The following is a 21,399-nucleotide window of genomic DNA, read 5'->3' on the forward strand; positions in this document are numbered from 1 at the left end:
GCTGCCGACGACAGCACTCAATTTTACTAACGCTTCAATAATTTGCTCCCACTGACAATCAAGGCAAATAATCAACAGGATGTGATATAAGCATTAGAGCTGAAAACCAGCCTCTCTCCGTTTGCAATAATTTACTCTTTCAGCAGGATCTAACGCCTAAGTCACCTCATGACGTTGTCCATTTGTACTTTCGTTGAAGAATGGATATCCGTGCATTCCTCTCAGAACAATGAGTTGTGAACAATGGCGTCTGTTATCTGTTACTACCACTATGCCCTTTCTTTCCCCAGCGGCTAACATGACACGCCTAACATAGGTTGCTGGGGACAATCTGGAATCGCCACGGGATTATTTTCTTTTAGTGGAGAAGTAAATAAACTGATAACCTCAATAAACATTCAGTTAGCTGAAAATGGACAAACTGACTAAGTACTAATATAACAAATATAAAACTTGTATGCTGATAATAGAATGCGTGTATCTGTCATGTAGAGCAGTTAATTGTATTGAAGGCCCTGCGAGTAATGACCGTGGACTTTGCAATGTTCAGGCTTCAGTCGTGTGTGAAAGCAGAGAGCAGGAAGAAATTACTAGTCGACGATGTTCAGTTCACAAACACGATGGCGGACAGTGCCTGTTTCAGTCTGTCAAGATGGCCTGTGAGAGGGATGGTAACTGTTCTGGGCGGGTTTCTCGTCCACTTGACCCTCAGCACCACCTATGTTTTCAGTAAGAGACTTTAAGTAAATTAACGATTTGCTATAGCATCCTGCATAGTGCTTTTATATTATTAATTACATCAACGGTTTCAAAAATAGCAATGCTGTTAGCAAGATGCCAGATCACGTTCTCCAATTAGGAGCTTCTGAAGCTTGTATGGGCAGGTTATATTTCATGTTATCGAAAGAAAAAATCTAGATTTATGATTATTTTGCAAACTCGTTATTCAAAAGCCGACTTGATGAGATTGCACGATTCCTCTTCTCATAAAGCTTAGAAAAAGCAATTATTTGAATTCTGGATATAACGCAAATACAGTAAACTACAGTTATAACTAACTCAAAGGGATCACTAATCGTAAATATAGAAATAATTCGAATACTGGATCTAACATTAATATAGTAATTATTCAAATACTGGATATAATGTAAATGTAATAATTATTCGAATATTGGATAAAGCGTAAATACATTAGTTATTCGAATACTGAAAATACCACACATATAGTCATTATTCGACTCCAGAATATAACGTATATATTGTATATATTCGAATACTTGATATAGCAAAATGTTTTTGTTTGTTGGAGTATTGTCTTTTATCTCAAATTGCTCCGTGGTCTTGTGGATAGGGCGTCTGCCTTGAAAGCAGAAAGTCGGTGGTTTGATTCCTGTAATGAAAGACGTTAAAAAAGATGGCACTTGTTGTTTTACCTCATATAACCTCAAATTGACTGCATTGTAAATGATAAAGTTCATGATCGTTTATACTGTAAAACACGTTCAGTATTTTACTAGTGATAACAGAGCGCCCATTCACTTAATGATGTTTACTGACAGGGAATATGAACCCATACGTTACCTCCTACCTGCGAGGGGGAGAGGAGAACTCCAGCGTGCGCTACACACAGACCATATGGATATCAACTGCCCAGGCTATGTCTATGGCGGGGGCAATACCTATCTTGGGGTTGCTGGAACAACGGATTCATCCCAAATACTGTGTGCTCTTTGGCTCGTGGACTTTCAGGTAACCTTAGCTGTTTTGACTAGAAATTGCTTAACCTTTAACTGATAACGCAAATGACAGATGGTTTTGCTGTTAACCCCCAAAATTGCCATATTATTTCTCTGTATACATATACTTACACTACTGCTCACAAGTAGTTACCTCTAGTTTTGGGGCGGTACCCACTAAGGTAGTTCCGAACATGTTACACATTCATTCAGAAAAAAATAAGACATGACTATTTCAGTTCCGCAGAACGTTTCCGGAATCTTCCGGCGATTAAGAAGTGTTTAGTTTCGTATTTAGAGCAGTAGTGTAGGTCTGGGTGTAGGAACGGCTGTAACCTGTGCACAGATTTGATCCGTGGGGTATATCAGAAGATGTGTAATATTGAAAATAATGTATATTCTGTCAGATGTTGACTACTGATTATCTTCCCCGAGTGACTTGATGTCCCGACGTTATTGCATATATTATATTCGGGTGAATGTTTGTTGTTTAACGCCGCACTCGGTATCTGGATTTAGAAAAAAAAAATATTAAAGATATTATGAAAGATCAACTTGTTTATTACAACTGTAGCTACATTTCTTATTCATAGCTGTGTACAAATATACACCGAAAAATCACTGCAAAGAAATTGATCATCCATACTTTCTTGTCAATAGTTATATATCAAACTTTTTAATGCCACTCAAAGATTGTGAAAATAGGCTAAGAATTGTTGATGCAGCATTTGTGATTGACTGCGGTCGAAGAGACACGCACAAGACTTTCCAGTGATGTCATTGCCAGATTTTAACGTGAAGTGTGGTCATTGCTACCACCCCTGCATATTTGTAAACATACATCACAAGCTTGATCGCGATATAAATTTCGCGACTGGACAGTTTCTGGAAAGCTGGTTGTACCTATATAAGAGCGACTCGATGGCGAGTCGATGCCTTTTACGACCTGACATGCGTCTTATGTACTTTCCAAGGTAGGATTGGATACCTATCTGAAAACACCGACTTCCTGCCAGATTCCAACACTAGTCTGGATTCAAGAACAGATAGGACGCTTTCAAGACATTCAACATTTTTGACATCCGTGAATGCACTGCCATATATTGAAGGGTAGGGTCTTTACTTGCTTCTGCCACCTATTTGACCCATTGTATTGTGGTGTTTGAGTGTAAGCCTAAACCTGTCTGTTTCAATATACTTTGTTCACTGCTCATTGATCTCGTGTAGTCGTCGGTGATTTCACAAATTACTTCTGTACGAATAGGTTCCTTAGTTGATCTTTGTGTTTCAATTTGGAATTCTCATCTCAACGTAAATTGGGGGTTCACCCGGGATCTGAATTAAAATTGCTGAAAATTATACAACTGTAAACAAAAACACTTTCAGCGCGGAGGGCACGTGTCCCCAGTCCAAGTCTATAACGTCATTGTGTGAGTAAGGTTCTTGAAATGTATGATGACACGCTGGATACTGAAAAGTTACCGACACGAATCGGAGTCGCCATGTCTGTATACTAATCAACGTGTAAGTACCACGGGATTTTGATGTCTGTAAGCGTGCAACTTGTCGCATGGAAATATGTTGTGTAGTACAACCCACTGCATGCAACACTTTGTATACAACTAGTTGTACCGTGTCAATGCCCCTTAAGGGAAACATTTCCTGTGGTGCTACTGGCTATGTCCTCCTTACTGGTTATATACATACATGTATAAATGAATCTGAATTTCTGCCATAATTGGCACACTCGGAACAAGGGAATTTGGCCAGGAAATTAACTTAAGCTTACATCGATACCCTTCCCTTTCACTGATGTCCGCACGTGAACTAGGTTTCATGTTTAAAGTTATGCACAAATATTCAGAATGGCAATAAACTATCCCCAAGAGGCAAGAGGGGTGACCTCAACTTTCCAACAGTCAATTTTCCATTGATGTTGAGCAATATTGCAGCCGCTACAGTATTTGGTGTCTACATTTAACAAGTTTTGAGGTGCAATCGACGACGATTACATACAGCGTCATACGACTCAAAACTTTGGTGATCATAATCACACCATTCACGGCCTTAGTGAAGCTTTCAACTCGTTTTATAGTAGACATGTCCACTAAATGTCCCAATTTGACGCATCAGTGACCAAAATGAGGACCCGTTCAATTCCCTATTTTGACTTGTATAATAGTTCCCCGTGGATGTTCAAGTGAACATTAGAATTTCCTTTGAATGTATTTGTGACGGATGCCAGTGGTAGGGCAGGTATCTTTCATTAATCAATAGCTTTATGTAATACATCACAAACACATCCTTCGGGATCGTTTAGCTGATATGTCTTATTATCATTAACATGGTGAAAATGTTTCAGAAATAATTTAGCGCGTTACATGCCACATATCAAGGATTGGAAATTGTTATCTGAGGAAATATTACAACTAAGGGACCATGTTCCAGTATCTTAACCTGCCAAGGGTCAAATCGATCACGCCCCTCGGACATAATCCAGGACCAGTATCAGGCAAACAAATTTAAAGCGTTGATATCTTTATCCGTATCTACAGCTGTGTACCATCCACTCTTATCAAGTCACACGTACCACGTTTACATTCGTGACATACTAGCAACTGGTAAGCTTTTGTTAACTCATTAACACCTTTATCATCAATGCCTCGGTCAAACTAAATCATTTAATTCTGTCGAGATAGAGCCATCAAAATTCACTATAACAATCTTATCGTCACTTTAATCAGAAAATGAGATTATCTGTAGTTGATAGAAAAGATATATATATATATATATATATATATATATATATATATATATATATATATATATATATATATATATATATATATATATATATATATATATGGACTGTTTATTGACTCAGGAAAGAAAACTTACTATCTTGTACTAAGTTAAATCTGAACTATATGCTATTACGCGTAGCAATACCTGCAAGTATATTCGGTAATTGAAAATGTCATACTTGTGTGTAAATCTTAGATATTCCTATTGTAAGAGATCTAGATGTGCATCCCTTATGTGCATAGGTTATGTCAATTGTGTTAACTTTTTTGCGTTGTTTACCTTTTGGAATTAATTAAGTGTGGCTGAACTAGTATGTATCTTGTGTGAATGCCCACTCATGTATTGTATTAGTTAGAGTGTATTGTTTACCTCGGAATATGTATCGTGACTAATGTAGTATGTTACTTCTGTAATCATTCTATATCATGTTCATCTGATTTTCTTCGCATATATGTACTTCTATAACTTATCGTATAACTGATTCTCTAATAATTGATTGTAAGCAATCTTCTTCGCATATATGCACTTCTATAACTTATCGTATAACTGATTCTCTAATAATTGATTGTAAGCAATCTTCTTCGCATATATGTACTTCTATAACTTATCGTATAACCGATTTTCTAATAATTGATTGTAAGCAATCTATATTGCTGACCGATGACATAAAAGAATGATTCTGTGGCTGTCTAATAAACTGACTGTTTATTCATACATGTCGTGTGTTGTTGTATGGATTGGTCGTGTACAGCGGTACCTCTGCTAAGCGAGCTGATACCCCAACTCTCGCTTTGTAATATGATTAGGAAAATGTATTGCTCGCTTTTATTGGCATACAACGTTGTGGATGTACATGTGGTTGTCAGTGCCACTTTCACCACTTTTAATCTCTCCATGAATATTTTTCGTCCTTTAGCAGTTGGGCAAGTCTCTGGTTGTAAGGTTCATAGAACTCCTCTAATATCGTCCTGGTGTCATTGTTCATATTGCCGATGTTGCGGCTGGACTTTGGCCTCTGGTTGATTTGTGTTTCGCCAAGAACGTCCATCCATTCAGATTCAGAAAGTTTACCTGAAAGCAAAAGAGATCCTACAATATCAAGGTCCCATGTTCCGACTGAGACATATATCTAGTAGTAGTGGTAGTGGTTTATTTTAGTAAATCAGGCCACAGGCCCATTTTACAATATATGTATTCAAGCATGCAAACAAACTGAGTCATCTATCTATAATAATATAATAAGTTTTGTTGTTTTACTCAGCAATATTCCTGCTGTGAGATTGCGGACTGTAATATGAACAACGTCCTACCCTGGCGGGTGCGATCAGACAAGTCATGCAGCCTGACCACCTGATCCATTTTGTCACCTGACCTGGTTTCACTCTGGCCAGGTTCCAAACGGGGTCAGGAATGACAGAACGGGGTAAACATTGCATATTTTCAAATGTCATTGTCAAAATATTCAATTGCATTAAAAATGTAACAGTTACAATGTTTATTTGTGTTAGAAACGGTAACGTCCCACGCTACCGGGGTGCTATGTCACGCACTCTACAAAGTCACGCGATCCAATTCAGTCACCTCTTACGGCAAGTGCCGAGTACCCATAGGATACAAGACGTTTAGGCAGGACATGTTTCACCAGTGTTGTCAGGGCAGCGTGGCCAGATCTACAGCCAACCGATAAGCAAGGGGTATCTAGGATTAATGCCTCATCACTCTACCCGCGTTTAGTAAATGGACATTTAAACTTACAGTCTAACCAAATGCTTTCCTCCCACATCAAACTGGCACACTGTGATATAAGTGGAGAATTTCACTCTCCCAGTAATTAGACGTCAACTTCCCTTGTTGTATTCTAAACTATGTTGATGATGCATCTTTACTGGTACTTACTCAGAGAAAGAAAGTCAAACAGTTTTTTCATCTCTCCACGTGTGTCCGCGACGTAATCCTCAAACCTGATCACGTGTACCTGGTCACGTGGAAACACTTTCCACCAATCCTCGAGGAAAGCGTGGTATATTCCAATGATTGGACGAACCTTGAACAATAACATACAAATTACTGCAACACCATTTCAGAGAATGCATCTGATATCGATGTTATTAATCAAATAATAAAAAGAAAAGGAGCCTATATTTAACAATAGGTTGTGAGTGGGTTTTACGCTACTTCTACCAATGTTCCAGGAATGTCACGGCGGGGAAACCAGAAATGGTCTTCATACATTGTACCCATATAGAAAATCGAACCCGGGTCTTCGGCGTGACAAGCGAACGCTATAACCACTAGGCTACCAAACCTTCCCTCAACAAAGACTAAATTGCAACTGGCTAACCAAAGAAAACAACTGTTGCGTTAATGTTTCCATAAATCTAAAGAAATTAGGTCACGCCCCTCAGCGGACTATTGTTTCCTGATTGGTTGATAAAATAGTGAACGGGATTTGTGTTGCATTATTGCGATAAACGTCACAATAATAGTTGTCTACATTTTTGTGTTTTTAATTGATTAAAAAATCAGCTATTACACTTGAATTTATTTATATGACACATCGATTTTTAATTTTATATATCCATCAACGCAAAACATATTGAAATCAATTCTTCAAAGAAACTTCATTGAATAGATTAAATAGATGCTCATGGGTAGGCCTAAGCAATTGCGAACATGCTCCTATTTCAACCCATGAGAAAAATGTTCTTCACTTTTACGTAGTTTCACTCACAATGGACACTGCATTCTCCAACTTTGAGTCGTATACACAGCGCCTAAGGGAATAATGTTTCAAACAGCCTTTGAAACGATAAATGGCCTCAATGATCCGTTTGTGAAAGTCCAGTCTATCTGGCGTGTATTTGAGGTATATGTGCTCAAATAAGTAGTCGGAATAGACTCTGAAAAAATAACAATACATGGTGTTAGGTCATCACATGAATGCGAATAAAGCTGACGATGAAGGTATAAAGTGACAATTGGGAGATTCCAGAATCAACCAGTCAACCATTAAAGTTGCATCGGGTTGGATTCCCCGTGAATATATGATATAGTTTCGGGAAATTAGAACAAGCAAGCTACCGACTCAGATAGGTTGACAAGAGCCGGCGAAGTGGCCACTCTACACATCAGTATGCATCCCTCTGGCATCCCTATGCCACAACGTACCGCGTCTAAACGTTTGGCTTGGATATTTTTATCTAAAGGATCTTATCCAACGGATGAGAGCAGCCACATGGACACAGTATGAGTTGATGTAGGAGACGGAATCGTTTTAGTTATGTTTTATTGTTTTTAAACGCCCAATTCAGCAATATGCCAGCTGTATGACGGCGGTCAGTAAGTAATCGAGTCTGATCCAGTGACTGATACATAAGCATCGATCCACGCAACTGGGATACGATGACATCCGATCCCGTTAGTCGCCTCTTACAAGCATGGGTTGCTGAAGATCACTTCTAACCGGAGTTTCAAGGGTGGTTCTAGTTTCTAGTTTCACGGGTTCTCGCCATGATGTATGTGTAAATGCATACAGGGAAATGTTGCATTCTACATACGATAAGAAATTGACATCCCTCCTAAACATGCTTAATGTCTTCATAAAAAGACATGCAGACGTGTTATACGTATCACTTACTATCTATATATGACACATATATTTACATACATGTATGTTATATTTAACTATTCTATGATAAAAATTTACTTTAAGAATGCAAATGAGAGCCTTAAGGATGATCACGTCAAGGGTTGAATTTGTGATATTACAAATGTTATTAATCATATTGCTCTGACATTTTGACCATGTGTTTCTATCTTTCCAGTGTCATCCATGTGTTATACAAATGCGTGATTAATTGTAAGTAAATTTTAATGGTAATAGAACGAGGACGACACCCGCTAGTCACAGATAAACAACATCCTTACAGAATGTAGAAAAACTTGCAAATAATTGTTTACGTTTATTACAATATTTAACATACTATGCACCTGTCTACTGGATTCCTGAGTGCCACAATGATCTTGGTGCCAGGATTAAGGTGGTGTACGTAGTCGGCGTTAGTAAAACATGGATCTGTACACTTGTTGTTGCGGGGCAGCTCCTGCCACAGATGGTTGTCCCACATGATGTCAACACTGCCTTCACCTATAGAGAAAAGGTGGAACAGAGGATTGTCAAACGACCTTATACGTCATGTTAAACAACTTCTGTAGAGAGGGTTGAACAGAGGTTTGTCACACGACCTTATACATCATGCAAAAACTGCCTTCTGTAGAGAGTGTTGAACAGAGGTTTGTCACACGACCTTATACATCATGTAAAAACTGCCTTCTGTAGAGAGGGTTGAACGGAGGTTTGTCACACGACCTTATACATCATGTAAAAACTGCCTTCTGTAGAGAGTGTTGAACAGAGGTTTGTCACACGACCTTATACATCATGTAAAAACTGCCTTCTGTAGAGAGGGTTGAACGGAGGTTTGTCACACGACCTTATACATCATGTAAAAACTGCCTTCTGTAGAGAGTGTTGAACAGAGGTTTGTCACACGACCTTATACATCATGTAAAAACTGCCTTCTGTAGAGAGGGTTGAACGGAGGTTTGTCACACGACCTTATACATCATGTAAAAACTGCCTTCTGTAGAAAGGGTTGAACAGAGGTTTTTCACACGACCTTTTCATCATGTCTACACTGCCTTCTCTTTTGGGGGCAGTGAAACAGATGTTTGTCACACGACAATTCTTCTCCTGTACGATTATATAGTTTGGAAACGAATCCATGGCTTAAATCTTGGAAATGATTTTAAAACATTTATGATCTGTTTGAAGTCTTACGACCGCCTCCGTGGTCCAGTGGTAGAGGGTCCGCCCGGAGAGCGGAAGGTCCGGGGTTCGATCCCTGGCCGCGTCATACCAAAAGATGGTACTTGTTGTTACCCTGTCTGGCGCTCGGCATTAAGGGGCTAAAACAAGGACTGGTTTGCTCGGAGTCAGTATACATATTCATGTTAAACTGGGGCATGGTATCTCTGGGAGCTAGCACTATAAATCGGCATCAGTCTGGACTAGTACAAGCAGTCACACACAACACACACACACACACACAAACACACACACACACACACACACACACATAAACATAACGTGCATGCATGTCCCTATATAAGTGCAATAATCTTGGACGCGACGTTAAACCCAATTTCACCCAACCTCATCTCACCTTGAAGTCTCACAGTGTGTGTTTTTTTTACGAGCTTAATAATTAAATAAGTTAAAACTTCATTTTAACACATACTGCTCTCAAACGCTATCCTGTAAGTTATTATGATTTTCCCCATAACAATTTCAGATCAAAGGGAAAATTCAGACCTGTAGATAATCATTTTACATTTCTAAGTCTATAATTAAATGCACTTTTTAAAAATGATTGTCGATATCATGACTTAATGATATTCTTGGAGAAGCCACCGGACTAATACACGTGAATACTCTAACTACTGGTATAACATTTTCTAATACTCTTCAATGATATAATGCTGCATTTGTGTTAAACAATGTAATTTCTGTGCTATGGTATTTTGGTTGCAATTAGATATATGAAAGCATATGAAAACTCATTTTTCATATTCTTAACCGCGTTCTTAACCTATGCTGGTTGTAAAAGGCGACTTAATGGATTGGGTGGCCGGTATGTATTGTTGCTCATAACATCAATCCCTGGTATACCCAGGCTAGAATAGATTATTTACAGGCCGCCTTGATGTACCTGGTATACTGTGTGTGCGATGTTAAACAAATAAACAAACATTATTCTCATCTACAGCCCTAATCAGCAAGGGTAGATTGTACACTGGTGGCAAATTTAGCACTGAAAGTTTTTAAATGTATAATTCTTAGCAAATTTAATTCAGATCCCTGACGAGTCCCCAAGTTCTGTTTCGATGTGGACATGATTCCCAAATTGAAACCCAGAAATATATTCGGACAGAACTAAATTGTGAAGTCAGTAGATGACTACACAAGGTCAATGAATAATTAACATAATATATTAAAACACGGTTTGAGGAATACAATCAAACAAGGCGATACAATGAATCAAATAAGTGGCAGCCGTAATAAGTAACAGTCCCTACAAGATATAGCAGTGAACTCTGACGAGTTTTAACTGTCGCATGTCTTGAATTATGATCAGTCCTGAATAGTGATGGAAGCTGGCAGAAATTCGGTGTTACCATATACATATATACGATCCAGATATGTATGGCAAATTGATAAGACGCATGTCAGGTCGCCCTCGTGTCGCTCTTATAGAAATACAGCCAGCCTTACAGAAACTGTCATGTCAACAACGAAGGGGGGTAACTCTAAATTACACTTCCTGTTACAATCAAATCACTACAGCCTCGACATTTTAAAACCGTTTCAATCATTTGCTGCCAATGGCAAACACAAATGAACACCCTTCTGCCACATATTACTATGTATCGCAACACTGACACGTTCCACACTAGTTCGTCTGTCGGTAACACGTACGTTGCTTCAATGCATGGACAATGTTTGTCATCTTAAAGTGTTCCTCTTTCACAAGTTTACACAAGCCTGAAGACTTTAGTCATTTTATTCTCACATTTAGCTGAAAGGCCGTGCCATAATCCAAAGAATGTTCAGAATCAAAGATTGTTACTGCCTGAAGATTGAGTTAAAGAATGGGTTTAGGACCGAGCATTTGATGTTCGTAGAAGGCGGGGGTTGGGATTTTATCGATAAAAATAAGAAAGCAAAGACATTCTCAGCCACAATATGTACATTTTTGCAATGAGTTTTTGAAAAGAAAACAATCTGCTTTTGAACTCCTGGAATATCAAATGGTTGATCCTTTACCTGTAACCATGTGATGAAACTGTAGACTCGTGGAACTATTTCCCCTCACACTTCTCTCGATAGTTTCGGCATTTCTTTGAAAAAAATCCAAATACGTTGAAACCGAGGAACTGACTTGAACTGAAACACAAGGTATAAACATGCAGGAATCTGTAGAAAGACAAACAGAAATCATTGATACCCTCAATGTTTTTGTATTCATTTGGTTATCAACAAGTAGATGTCGATAAATATATTATTAACCGTTAAATGTCTTAATGTCTTAAAATGTGTAAAACGAATAGATATGTGTGCTTCATTCCGATTGGTTGATAAATAGAGAATCTCACCCGAGTGTCTTTTGATATCAAATATATCAACACGAGTTGATAAAAGTGGGAAAACTCCGAGGCTAGCTGAGGATTTGTTCCACTTTTATCAACGAGTGTTAATATATTTGATATCAAAAGACACGAGGGTGAATTTTATTTATCATCCAACATCATTCTTCAATTTTTTTCAGTTTGTAGGCAGTAATTAGCAGTGTCTTAAGTGTAAAAAGTACTGCTTACAGCTTCAGTAGCAGAGCCATTAGTGATGTCATATGATTGTGACGTCATGGTAACCAATGACGTCACAATGGTCTGCAAAGCATTGTGATGCAATTTCATTGCAGCGATATCTACAGTGTAGATATCGCTTGATCTCACCCAAGCGATATCTCCTGTTGGAGCAAGTTTTGGATGATAAACGTAATTAAATGGGATTTGACGCCCGGAAATCTTCTCCGCTATTTACTGTGCATGTATACTTTTCTTGATAAGTGCCTTTTTTCTTCAATCCCAAGTTTGGCTTGGAGAAATAACTTTCACGTTAATTAAATATTAAGTTGGATAGATATTGAACAACTGATTGTGACTCTTGGTGGCGTAACCGTGAACGAACGAACAAACATGGACGCCAACCCTTCAGCCACGTACTACCACGTGGAGTTGCGTGGAGACAGCAGTGAACTGTACCAGAGGTCAGGATTCCCCTGCTGTTCTGTCGGTTGCCGTACAGTAGTTACAGCACAAGATTAATATATGGAAGTTAATAGCCCTTGTCACAATGGCTCGCTGATACAGTTTCAATTGATAGTTTAATTACTTCCGAAATCGTCATTTTCTGTAGCTGATGAAGCCAAGGGGTCAAAGTCAAAGAGTTTCTGAATGATTTGTTTGCCAGCTAAATCGAGTCTGTATACACAGACACCATGGCAAATCATATCAGTGTGTCTTTATATATATTTGACGATAAATATTGGAGGGTTAGATTGTAGTTATCATTTATTGTATGAATGTGAAGAACATCTTGATGTACGAGACCCTTTAATTGTTGTGACAAGAAAAAATCATCGCAAAAACACTATCAAAGAATTTCTTTTCCGGCCCCGCTATTCATGCATGTGTATGATATCTATGTAAACTCACAAGATAAGTACGGTATTTGCGTGTGGAGAAAACACAGTAATGAACAATAATTCAGATTTTACAATGACATGTTTGATGTTGCTAGAGTATTGCGGCAAACATATGAAAGGTATTGACCTAGTACTTAATCAGTCTCACGTATCCAAGTGCTCGTGGCTGTTAGACTCCTACTGTGTCTTCGACGAACAGTTATATATGTAACCGTTCATATAGGACTTTGGAACCCAACGCGCAGCGCGAGGTGTGAAATGTTTTATTTAACGTGATCATAACTACAGATAACTTGGCTCTACATTAAAAATACTGTATCTCAATTTGTGTCATCATGTCGTCATAATCTTCAATATGTGTTTAGTAATAAAACAGTCTTCTTTTGTGTACATTCACCGACACGATATAATAATTATCATTACTATTATTGAGGATTAAAACTACATATCCACATATTCGTCATGTTTTCCTGAATCGTGTTAATTACATTACTGTCAAAAGGGACATAAAATTCAATGATATAAATGATTTCATTGGATTTATGAAAAAGGACAAGATCAGGTTTGTTGGCCTGGATATTTCTGAGGCTGTATACGGGCCTATTCCAAAGAATTTTGTATTTATCATTTTCCATGACGCCCCTACACATTCTGGATCCATGGATGGACCTCGGTGTCAAAACCACAAGCATGGTTTGGGAGCAGATTGCATGGGAGGTACCAAATCCGAGGCACCGAGAACAATGGGGAATAGGACAACTTGGTATCCTGGGGTGTTTATTGTTCGGGAGAGAGGGCACCAGGGGTGTATTGTTCAGGAAAGAGGACACCCTGGGGGTGTTTTGTTCAGGAAGGAGGACACCAAGGGGGTGTATTGTTCTGGAAAGAGGACACCCTGGGGTGTGTTCTTCGGGAAAGAGAGCACACTTGGGGTCTATCGCTCGGGAAATAGGACACCCTGGGGGTGTATTGTTCGGGAAAGAGAGCACCCTTGGGGTGTATTGTTTGGGAAAGAGAGCACTCTAGGGGTGTATTGTTCAGGAAAGAGGACACCCTGGGGGTGTGTTGTTCGAGAAAGAGAGCACACTTGGGGTCTATTGCTCGGGAAATAGGACACGCTGGGGGTGTATTGTTTGGGAATGAGAGCACCCTTGGAGCGTATTGTTTGGGAAAGAGAGCACTCTAGGGGTGTATTGTTCAGGAAATAGGACACCCTGGGGGTGTATTGTTCACGAAAGAGAGCACTCTAGTGGTGTATTGTTCAGGACAGAGGGCACCCTGGGGATGTATTGTTCAGGAAAGAGAGCACACTTGGGGTGTATTGTTTGGTAAATAGGACACCCTGGAGGTGTATTGTTCAGGAAAGAAAACACCCTTGAGGTGTATTGCTTAGGAAATAGGACACCCTGGGGTGTATTGTTCGGGAAAGAGGGCACCCTGGAGGTGTATTGTTCGGCAAAGAGAGCACCCTTTGGTGTATTGTTCAGGAAAGAGGGCACCCTTGGGTGTATTGTTCGGGACAGAGGGCACCCTGGGGTATATTGTTCAGGAAATAGGACACCCTGGGGGTGTATTGTTCAGGAAAGAGAGCACTCTAGGAGTGTATTGTTCAGGAAAGAGGACACCCTGAGGTGTATTTTTCTTGAAAGAGGACACCCTTGGGGTGTATTGTTCGGGAAAGAGAGCACACTTGGGGTATATTGTTCAGGAAATAGGACACCTTGGGGTGTATTGCTCGGGAAAGAGAGCACCCTTGGGGTATATTGTTCAGGAAATAGGACACCTTGGGGTGTATTGTTCGGGAAAGAGAGCAACCATCGGGTATATTGTTCAGGAAATAGGATACCCTGGAGTGTATTGTTCTGGAAAGAGAGCACCCTTGGGGTGTATTGTTCGGGAAAGAGGGCATCCTAGGGTGTATTGTTCTGGAAAGAGAGCACCCTGGGGGTGTATTGTTCGGAAAAGAGAACACTCTAGGGGTGTATTGTTCAGGAAATAGGACACCTTGGGGTGTATTGTTCGGGAAATAGGACACCCTAGAGTGTATTGTTCGGGAAACAGAACACCCTTGGGGTGTATTGTTCGGGAAGGAGGACACCCTGGGGTGTATTGTTCAGGAAAGAGGGCACCCTTGGGGTGTATTGTTCAGGAAATAGGACACCCTAGGGTTGTATTGGTCGGGAAAGAGAGCACACTTGGGGCGTATTGTTCGGTAAATAGGAAACCCTGGAGGTGTATTGTTTGGGAAAGAAAACACCCTTGGGGTGTATTGTTCAGGAAATAGGACACCCTGGTAGTGTATTGTTCGGGAAAAAGGGCACCCCGGGGTGTATTGTTCGGGAAAGAGGGCACCCTGGAGGTGTATTGTTCGGCAAAGAGAGCACCCTTTGGTGTATTGTTCAGGAAAGAGGGCACCCTTGGCGTATATTGTTCAGGAAAGAGGGCACCCTTGGCGTATATTGTTCAGGAAAGAGGGCACCCTTCATGTGTATTTTTCGGGAAAGAGAGTACCCTTGGGGTGTATTGTTCAGGAAAGAGAGCACACTTGGGGTGTATTGTTTGGTAAATAGGGCACCCTTCAGGTGTATTGTTCGGAAAAAAGGGCACCCTGGGGTTTATTGTTCGGGAAAGAGAGCACCCTTGGGGTATATTATTCAGGAAAGAGAGCACCCTTGGGGTATATTGTTCAGGAAATAGGACACCCTGGAGTGTATTGTTCGGGAAAGAGGGCACACTGGGGGTGTATTGCTCGGGAAAGAGGACACCTTGGGTGTATTGTTCGGGAAAAAGGACACCTTGGGTGTATTGTTCGGGAAAGAGGGCACCCTGGGGTGTATTGTTAAGGAAAGAGGGCACACTGGGGGTGTATTGTTCAGGTAAGAGGGCACCCTGGGGGTGTTTTGATCGGGAAAGAGAGCACCTTTGGTGTGTATTGTTCGGGAAAGAGAGCACCCTTTGGATGTATTGTTCTTGAAAGAGGACACCCTGGGGGTGTATTGTTTGGGAAAGAGAGCACCCTTTGGGTGTATTGTTCGGAAAATAGGACACCCTAAGGTGTATTGTTCAGGAAAGAGAGCACCCTTGGGGTGTATTGTTCGGAAAATAGGACAACATGTGGGTGTATTGTTCGGGAAAGAGAACACCCTGTGGTTGTATTGTTCGGGAAAGAGATCACCCTTGGGGTTTATTGTTCGAGAAAGATGACACCCTGAGGTGTATTGTTCAGGAAAGAGGACACCCCGGGGGTGTATTGTTCAGGAGAGAGGACACCCCGGGGGTGTATTGTTCAGGAAAGAGGACACCCTGAGGTGTATTGCTCAGAAAAGAGGACACCCTGAGGTGTATTGCTCAGGAAAGAGGACAACTCGATGTGTATATTTAAAAAATAGAAATTAATCTAACGCACCACAAGTAGCATATATATACATTTGTCCTTTTCAATAATTTAGAGTTTTTGAACCGGTTTGTTTTTAAATCCGGATAAGGAGCGACATAACTAAACGTGTCAAGTCCATTACCTAACGCTTTTGTGGTTATTTTCGGCCGTCGGACCACATTGCAAATAGTCAGTTTCTGTGACCCTTATTCTTTACAAATGATTTATTGTCTCAAGTATCTAAGTTGTGAATATAAAAACGTATAATTATTATTTCACACTTTTCTAATGTAGAACGTCCAAAAGTACACTTACATTTTGAAAACAGCAACACTAAGTATTCTCATTACTCTTTTAAGAAAGAACAAATGAATGCAAATTTATACTGTGGTAAAAGTACATGATTATTTCACATCGATCAGTAAATTTCATTCCATAAACCTTGTCTGCGAATAAAGTGGAATTTAAGAAAACATCTTTGCTAATCTCCAAAAGTAGCAGGGGAATTACACCTTTTTATTTCATCTTTACAATCGCCATAGATTTACTTCTCACCCCGCGTCACGATAATGACGTCACAACGTTCAATTTACTGCAAAGGTTATGACGCTAGTGTTTTCATACTTTGATTATTATTGTAGCTGGAACTATAGCAATGCACTTTGTAGCCTGTCACTGTACATATCATTATTTCAAAATGCATACAGACAATCATTGGGAAAGAGTGTGCTTTTGTTTACATATTAGCTTTCGGGCGGTCTGGTAGCCCAGTGGTTAAAGCGTTCGCTCGTCACGACGAAGACCCAGGTTCGATTCCCTACATAGGTGCAATGTGTGAAGCCAATTTGTGGCGTTCCCCACCGTAATATTGCTGGAATATTGCTTAAAAACGTCGTAAAACGATATTCACTCACTCACTCTCACTCATAATAGCTTTCGTGTTGATGTGGCCGTCAAACCAGTTGGTTCATTTAGAGGTTATTGAGATCTGAAACCTCTGACTGACCAATCAGAAACGAGAAATTTCCAAATCAATGATAGATATAATGTTTGATGATAGTATTTGCATGATCATTTTGCATGATCATTTTATGGTCATGTAAAACTCACAAAACCGTTTCCTGTTGAACCAAAAGGGTTCCTTGCGGTCAGGTAAAGTCACATCCGGGTGTTTTCCAAGACGATTGTATATGCCAGTAGTACCACATTTGGGTTGACCAATGAAAATAAAGTACGGCAAGCAGCGCAGAATCGTAGTGGCTCGAATCGGCGAATGTCTTTGCGTTGGTTGTGCTTCCTTCCAACATGGGTTTTTATAGTCACTTAAGAATGCAGGGTTACTCTGAATTAAAAACAAAAATAATTGTGAAAACATGACACTCTAAAAATCAGATAACCCATGTTTTTTCCGAAGTTTTAATTGTCAATCATGAAGACAAAAACATCTTATACAAAACTGGTTTTCACGCCAACAACAACTACTGTTCCCACTCGGGTGTACCGAGTAATCGAACCGTCGATGCATCACAACTGTTCATCGTTCGATGGCAAATTAAAATAGTAATAGTTGTATCTCAAGCAATGCTACCCTATCGACAGTTATTCATTTACTTTTCATCACACATTGTCTGAAGAGACATCAAAATATTCCTCAAGTACAGTACTGCGAGGAAATGTACATTATAGAGCGGTATATGTGCTTAAACTATGGCGATGCTATTACAAAAAGTGTACACACATTGCAACAGCATCGCAATAGTGTATTTAACTATCGCACTATCGCATTCTTTTGGAGACGCATTGATTTCACGATTTACAGTATTCCCTCGATAGTCATCACTAGTCAGCAATACATGACCATGTTATCGTTATACATACCATACATGTAGCTGTCACAGGAACTGATCAAATTAACTGTGTTAATGTGTAAAACAAAAATGTTGAATGACTTGACTTGCCTTGTGTCAACAAACCAAGAATCCTAATCTGGGCTAATCAGTGATTCGATCTCACTGACAGCGGTGTGTCTCACGCCTCAGATACGCAACTCTGTACATGGACTTTTCATCGCCTTAGATGATAGGGTTACCCTTATGCTCCTTATCTTTATTTTAATAACACTGTTCGTTAGCAAATATACATCACAACACAATATCACAAGTAGAACATAAATGTCACAATAAAGTGAAGATTATACCGGGCGCGGCCGCTGTACAGGTTGTGCAAACAGCCCAATATAACAACGGGGTTTTATATGCTTGACGACAGCTGATACAACCCTTGTTCTGGGTTTTAGGGTCTTCAGTGATAAATTAACTGTTTGATAGCCTGATTCTAACAGCAATGATAGCACGCCCGTATCTTCCAGATATATACTGAATCCAATAAAAAAAAAGGCACCAACAACGTCGGCATTGTATGGCGATCCGAAAAGTTCCAATGTTGTGGTAACATTGTACACTTTATGTACACTTCACAAGAGTGCTTGTAAAACTCTCTCAGCAAACTGCCGTCATGTCAGTGGATGCGAATAAATGTCGTCATTGATTTTATATGACGCCACATGCGATTTGCATGAATTAACACGCACAACTTTCCTTATTCTTTGTTTTATATGAGAAGTTCATTTATATAACTGAAACGAGTGTAAAACTCGTACACAATCACAACCACTGGCAATCAATAATTACGAGGGTCATTTTGAGTGAATCCTGGTCCTGAGATCCTGGCCGAGATCCTGTAGGTAAATAACGCGTTTCGCGGAATGGTTATCGCTGTGTCCACGCCGTCGGTTTACTCGTGGCATTATCACCGTTATCTGACACCTTCAAGGATTTATTTACTTATTTGCTCGATAATATAGAGCACGTATTGATAGACCTTGTTTACATTTCCTGCCTTAGAGAGCACGGGGCGACAGAAGCGGTCGAGCAGGATGTAGGCCAGTGAAATACAACAGCACAGCAAGCATGTATTATACTTACTACGTTTACCTGTAAAAGTATACATGACCTCCTGGGCAAAAGAAAAAAATGGAAATGACCCCAAAATTACAAACGTTATAAAAACGTTATTAGATTGAAACACTGCAAACCTGAGGTCCCAAACACAACTATGATATCCGTATCCAACACATCACCATCGAATAACCATTTCTTGTTTGTTTTATTTCTAGCCACCATCAAACATGGCTGTATGCTTTCTTTAGCCCGGCAGTTTATTTCACTAATATAAGAACGTTAACAAGAGTATTCCTGATAAAATGATCGCTGTTTCAATGATATATATCACTAATAGAATTAATGTTATTAGAAATAATAGATATAAATATATTGAGCATAAATCACATCTTATATAAACGTGTAGAGTTCCCCTGGCGTGTCTGCAGATTAAGAAGTTATAAAATATATCTGAATGATGAGCATAGAGTCCTCCAGGAAGTATGTTGGGTATATGTAGAAACAAAGACGTCACAAAAAATCTTTTCATTTGAAGACTTAACGACCTATTGGTATTTACTTGGGTCTAAGATAGAATCTAAACTTTTCGGAGAGTTTTAAACAAATACAAAATATCAGAGACATACGGCTATTCAATATTAGTATGTGGACGTTTCTATCAGTAAGTGTCTGGAAAGTGGGACTTCCGTAGCGATATTTGTACGAGAACAATGTTACCAGGGAGACACCATAACTTTATCGCAGACCTTTCATCAGATGCACATCCACACTGTCCCTAAATGCTATTTTCTTTCTCTGTCTTATATGAAAGCAAACTATTATTTATTCGAAACTGAGAACGCCGTGATATAACTGGAATATTGTTAAAAGCGGCGTTAAACCCAACTCACTCACTCACTAGAAACTGAGAATATTTTGTGACAAAAGTGAGTGAGGGAGTTTATTTCCCCCATTTTAGCCATGTTCTGAGACATCGGAAATGAAATGAACAAATTGTACCCATGTAGGGAATCGAACCCTGGTCTTCGGCGTGACGAGCGAACGCTTTAAATACTAGACTACGAAAGCTAATATGTAAACAAAAGCACACTCTTTCCCAATGATTGTCGGTGTGCATTTTGAAATAATGATATGCACAATGACAGGCTACAAAATGCACTGCAATATTTGCAGCTACAATAATAATCAAAGTATGAAAACACTGGCGTCAACACAGAAACTAAACACTCCATGTATTACTCACTATGCTCATGATATCCAGATTGTTTAAGTACTGTCTGTAAGCTGTGATGTCTCGTTGTTTTGCCCCTCGCCTCAGTCTCTTCAGTTGAGGAACAGCGTATGGTTTTTTTTTCCTGATAGCGTCTACTTCGCGTTTTTCGGTCTCCATTTCTGTCATAGAGACGTTGTATAGCGTGTTATGGTCAGTGCCATTCTTTGTGATCTCAACTGGAGGAATGGGAATGGTATGTAACACGTGTTCGATGTATTTAACATCCGACGAATGGACATTCAGTCTCACTGGAATTTTGTAGCTGGCGTATTCTATATTAAACATACATAGAAGAACGATGGGAGCAAGCAGCGCACCCACGACAGACCAGTGTCTGACGACAGACGACACTGCTCTAATACAACGGCCTCTCGTCCCCATGGTCTGACCGTACACTGCGTCTCGGTGTGGCAGTGTGCGGCTTATCTGCCAATAGACTTGCTCAGGCTTCCGTTCATACTAAATCCTTTTGATACCGACCTATGTCCGTGTAGATAATACCTTGTTCTCAATCATGCGCCTACTATTTGTAGATCATCCTTTTCTCCTGGTGATATTGCTACTGTCTGTGGACCATTCTTTTTTCTCGATGTTACGGCTACTGTGTGTGGACCATTCTTTTTTCTCGATGATACGGCTACTGTTTCCGAGGATTAGTCTACCTGTTGAAAATATCGTAACCCTTGTAATGTATGTCCCATGTCCACAGGACCCGGGCTAGAATAGATCTTCAGCAACCCATGCTTGTCGTAGAAGGCGACTATGCTTGTCGTAAGAGGCGACTAACGGGATTGGGTGGTCAGGCTCGCTGACTTGGTTTGATGCATGTCATCGATCCCAATTGCGTGGATCGATGCTCATGATATCAATCACTGGATTGTCTGGTCCAGACTCGATTATTTACAGACCGCCATCACATAGC

The 21,399-nt window shown here is 39.9% G+C and overlaps 2 protein-coding genes across 2 annotated transcripts in view; one reads left to right on the forward strand and one right to left on the reverse strand.

Annotated features, from left to right (window-relative positions):
• The first annotated feature begins 620 nt into the window (after positions 1–620).
• The window catches only part of LOC139460257 (apicoplast pyruvate carrier 1-like), a 31,009-nt gene continuing 10,230 nt past the window's right edge, over positions 621–21,399 (forward strand). The window contains 2 exon segments of the mRNA XM_071241765.1: positions 621–729; positions 1,560–1,749. Coding sequence (XP_071097866.1) covers positions 621–729; positions 1,560–1,749 — 299 coding nt within the window.
• Positions 5,425–20,858, reverse strand: LOC139460599 (carbohydrate sulfotransferase 15-like). The gene is made up of 7 exons (XM_071242066.1): positions 20,448–20,858; positions 17,355–17,586; positions 11,428–11,547; positions 8,532–8,688; positions 7,273–7,441; positions 6,438–6,585; positions 5,425–5,612 (listed from the first exon to the last, which is right to left on the reverse strand). The coding sequence occupies exons 1-7, from the start codon at positions 20,856–20,858 to the stop codon at positions 5,425–5,427; spliced, it is 1,425 nt and encodes a 474-aa protein (XP_071098167.1).

This window comes from Haliotis cracherodii, unplaced genomic scaffold (genome assembly GCF_022045235.1).
Source record: "Haliotis cracherodii isolate W230 unplaced genomic scaffold, xgHalCrac1.p SCAF_14, whole genome shotgun sequence".
NCBI classification, from domain to species: domain Eukaryota; kingdom Metazoa; phylum Mollusca; class Gastropoda; order Lepetellida; family Haliotidae; genus Haliotis; species Haliotis cracherodii.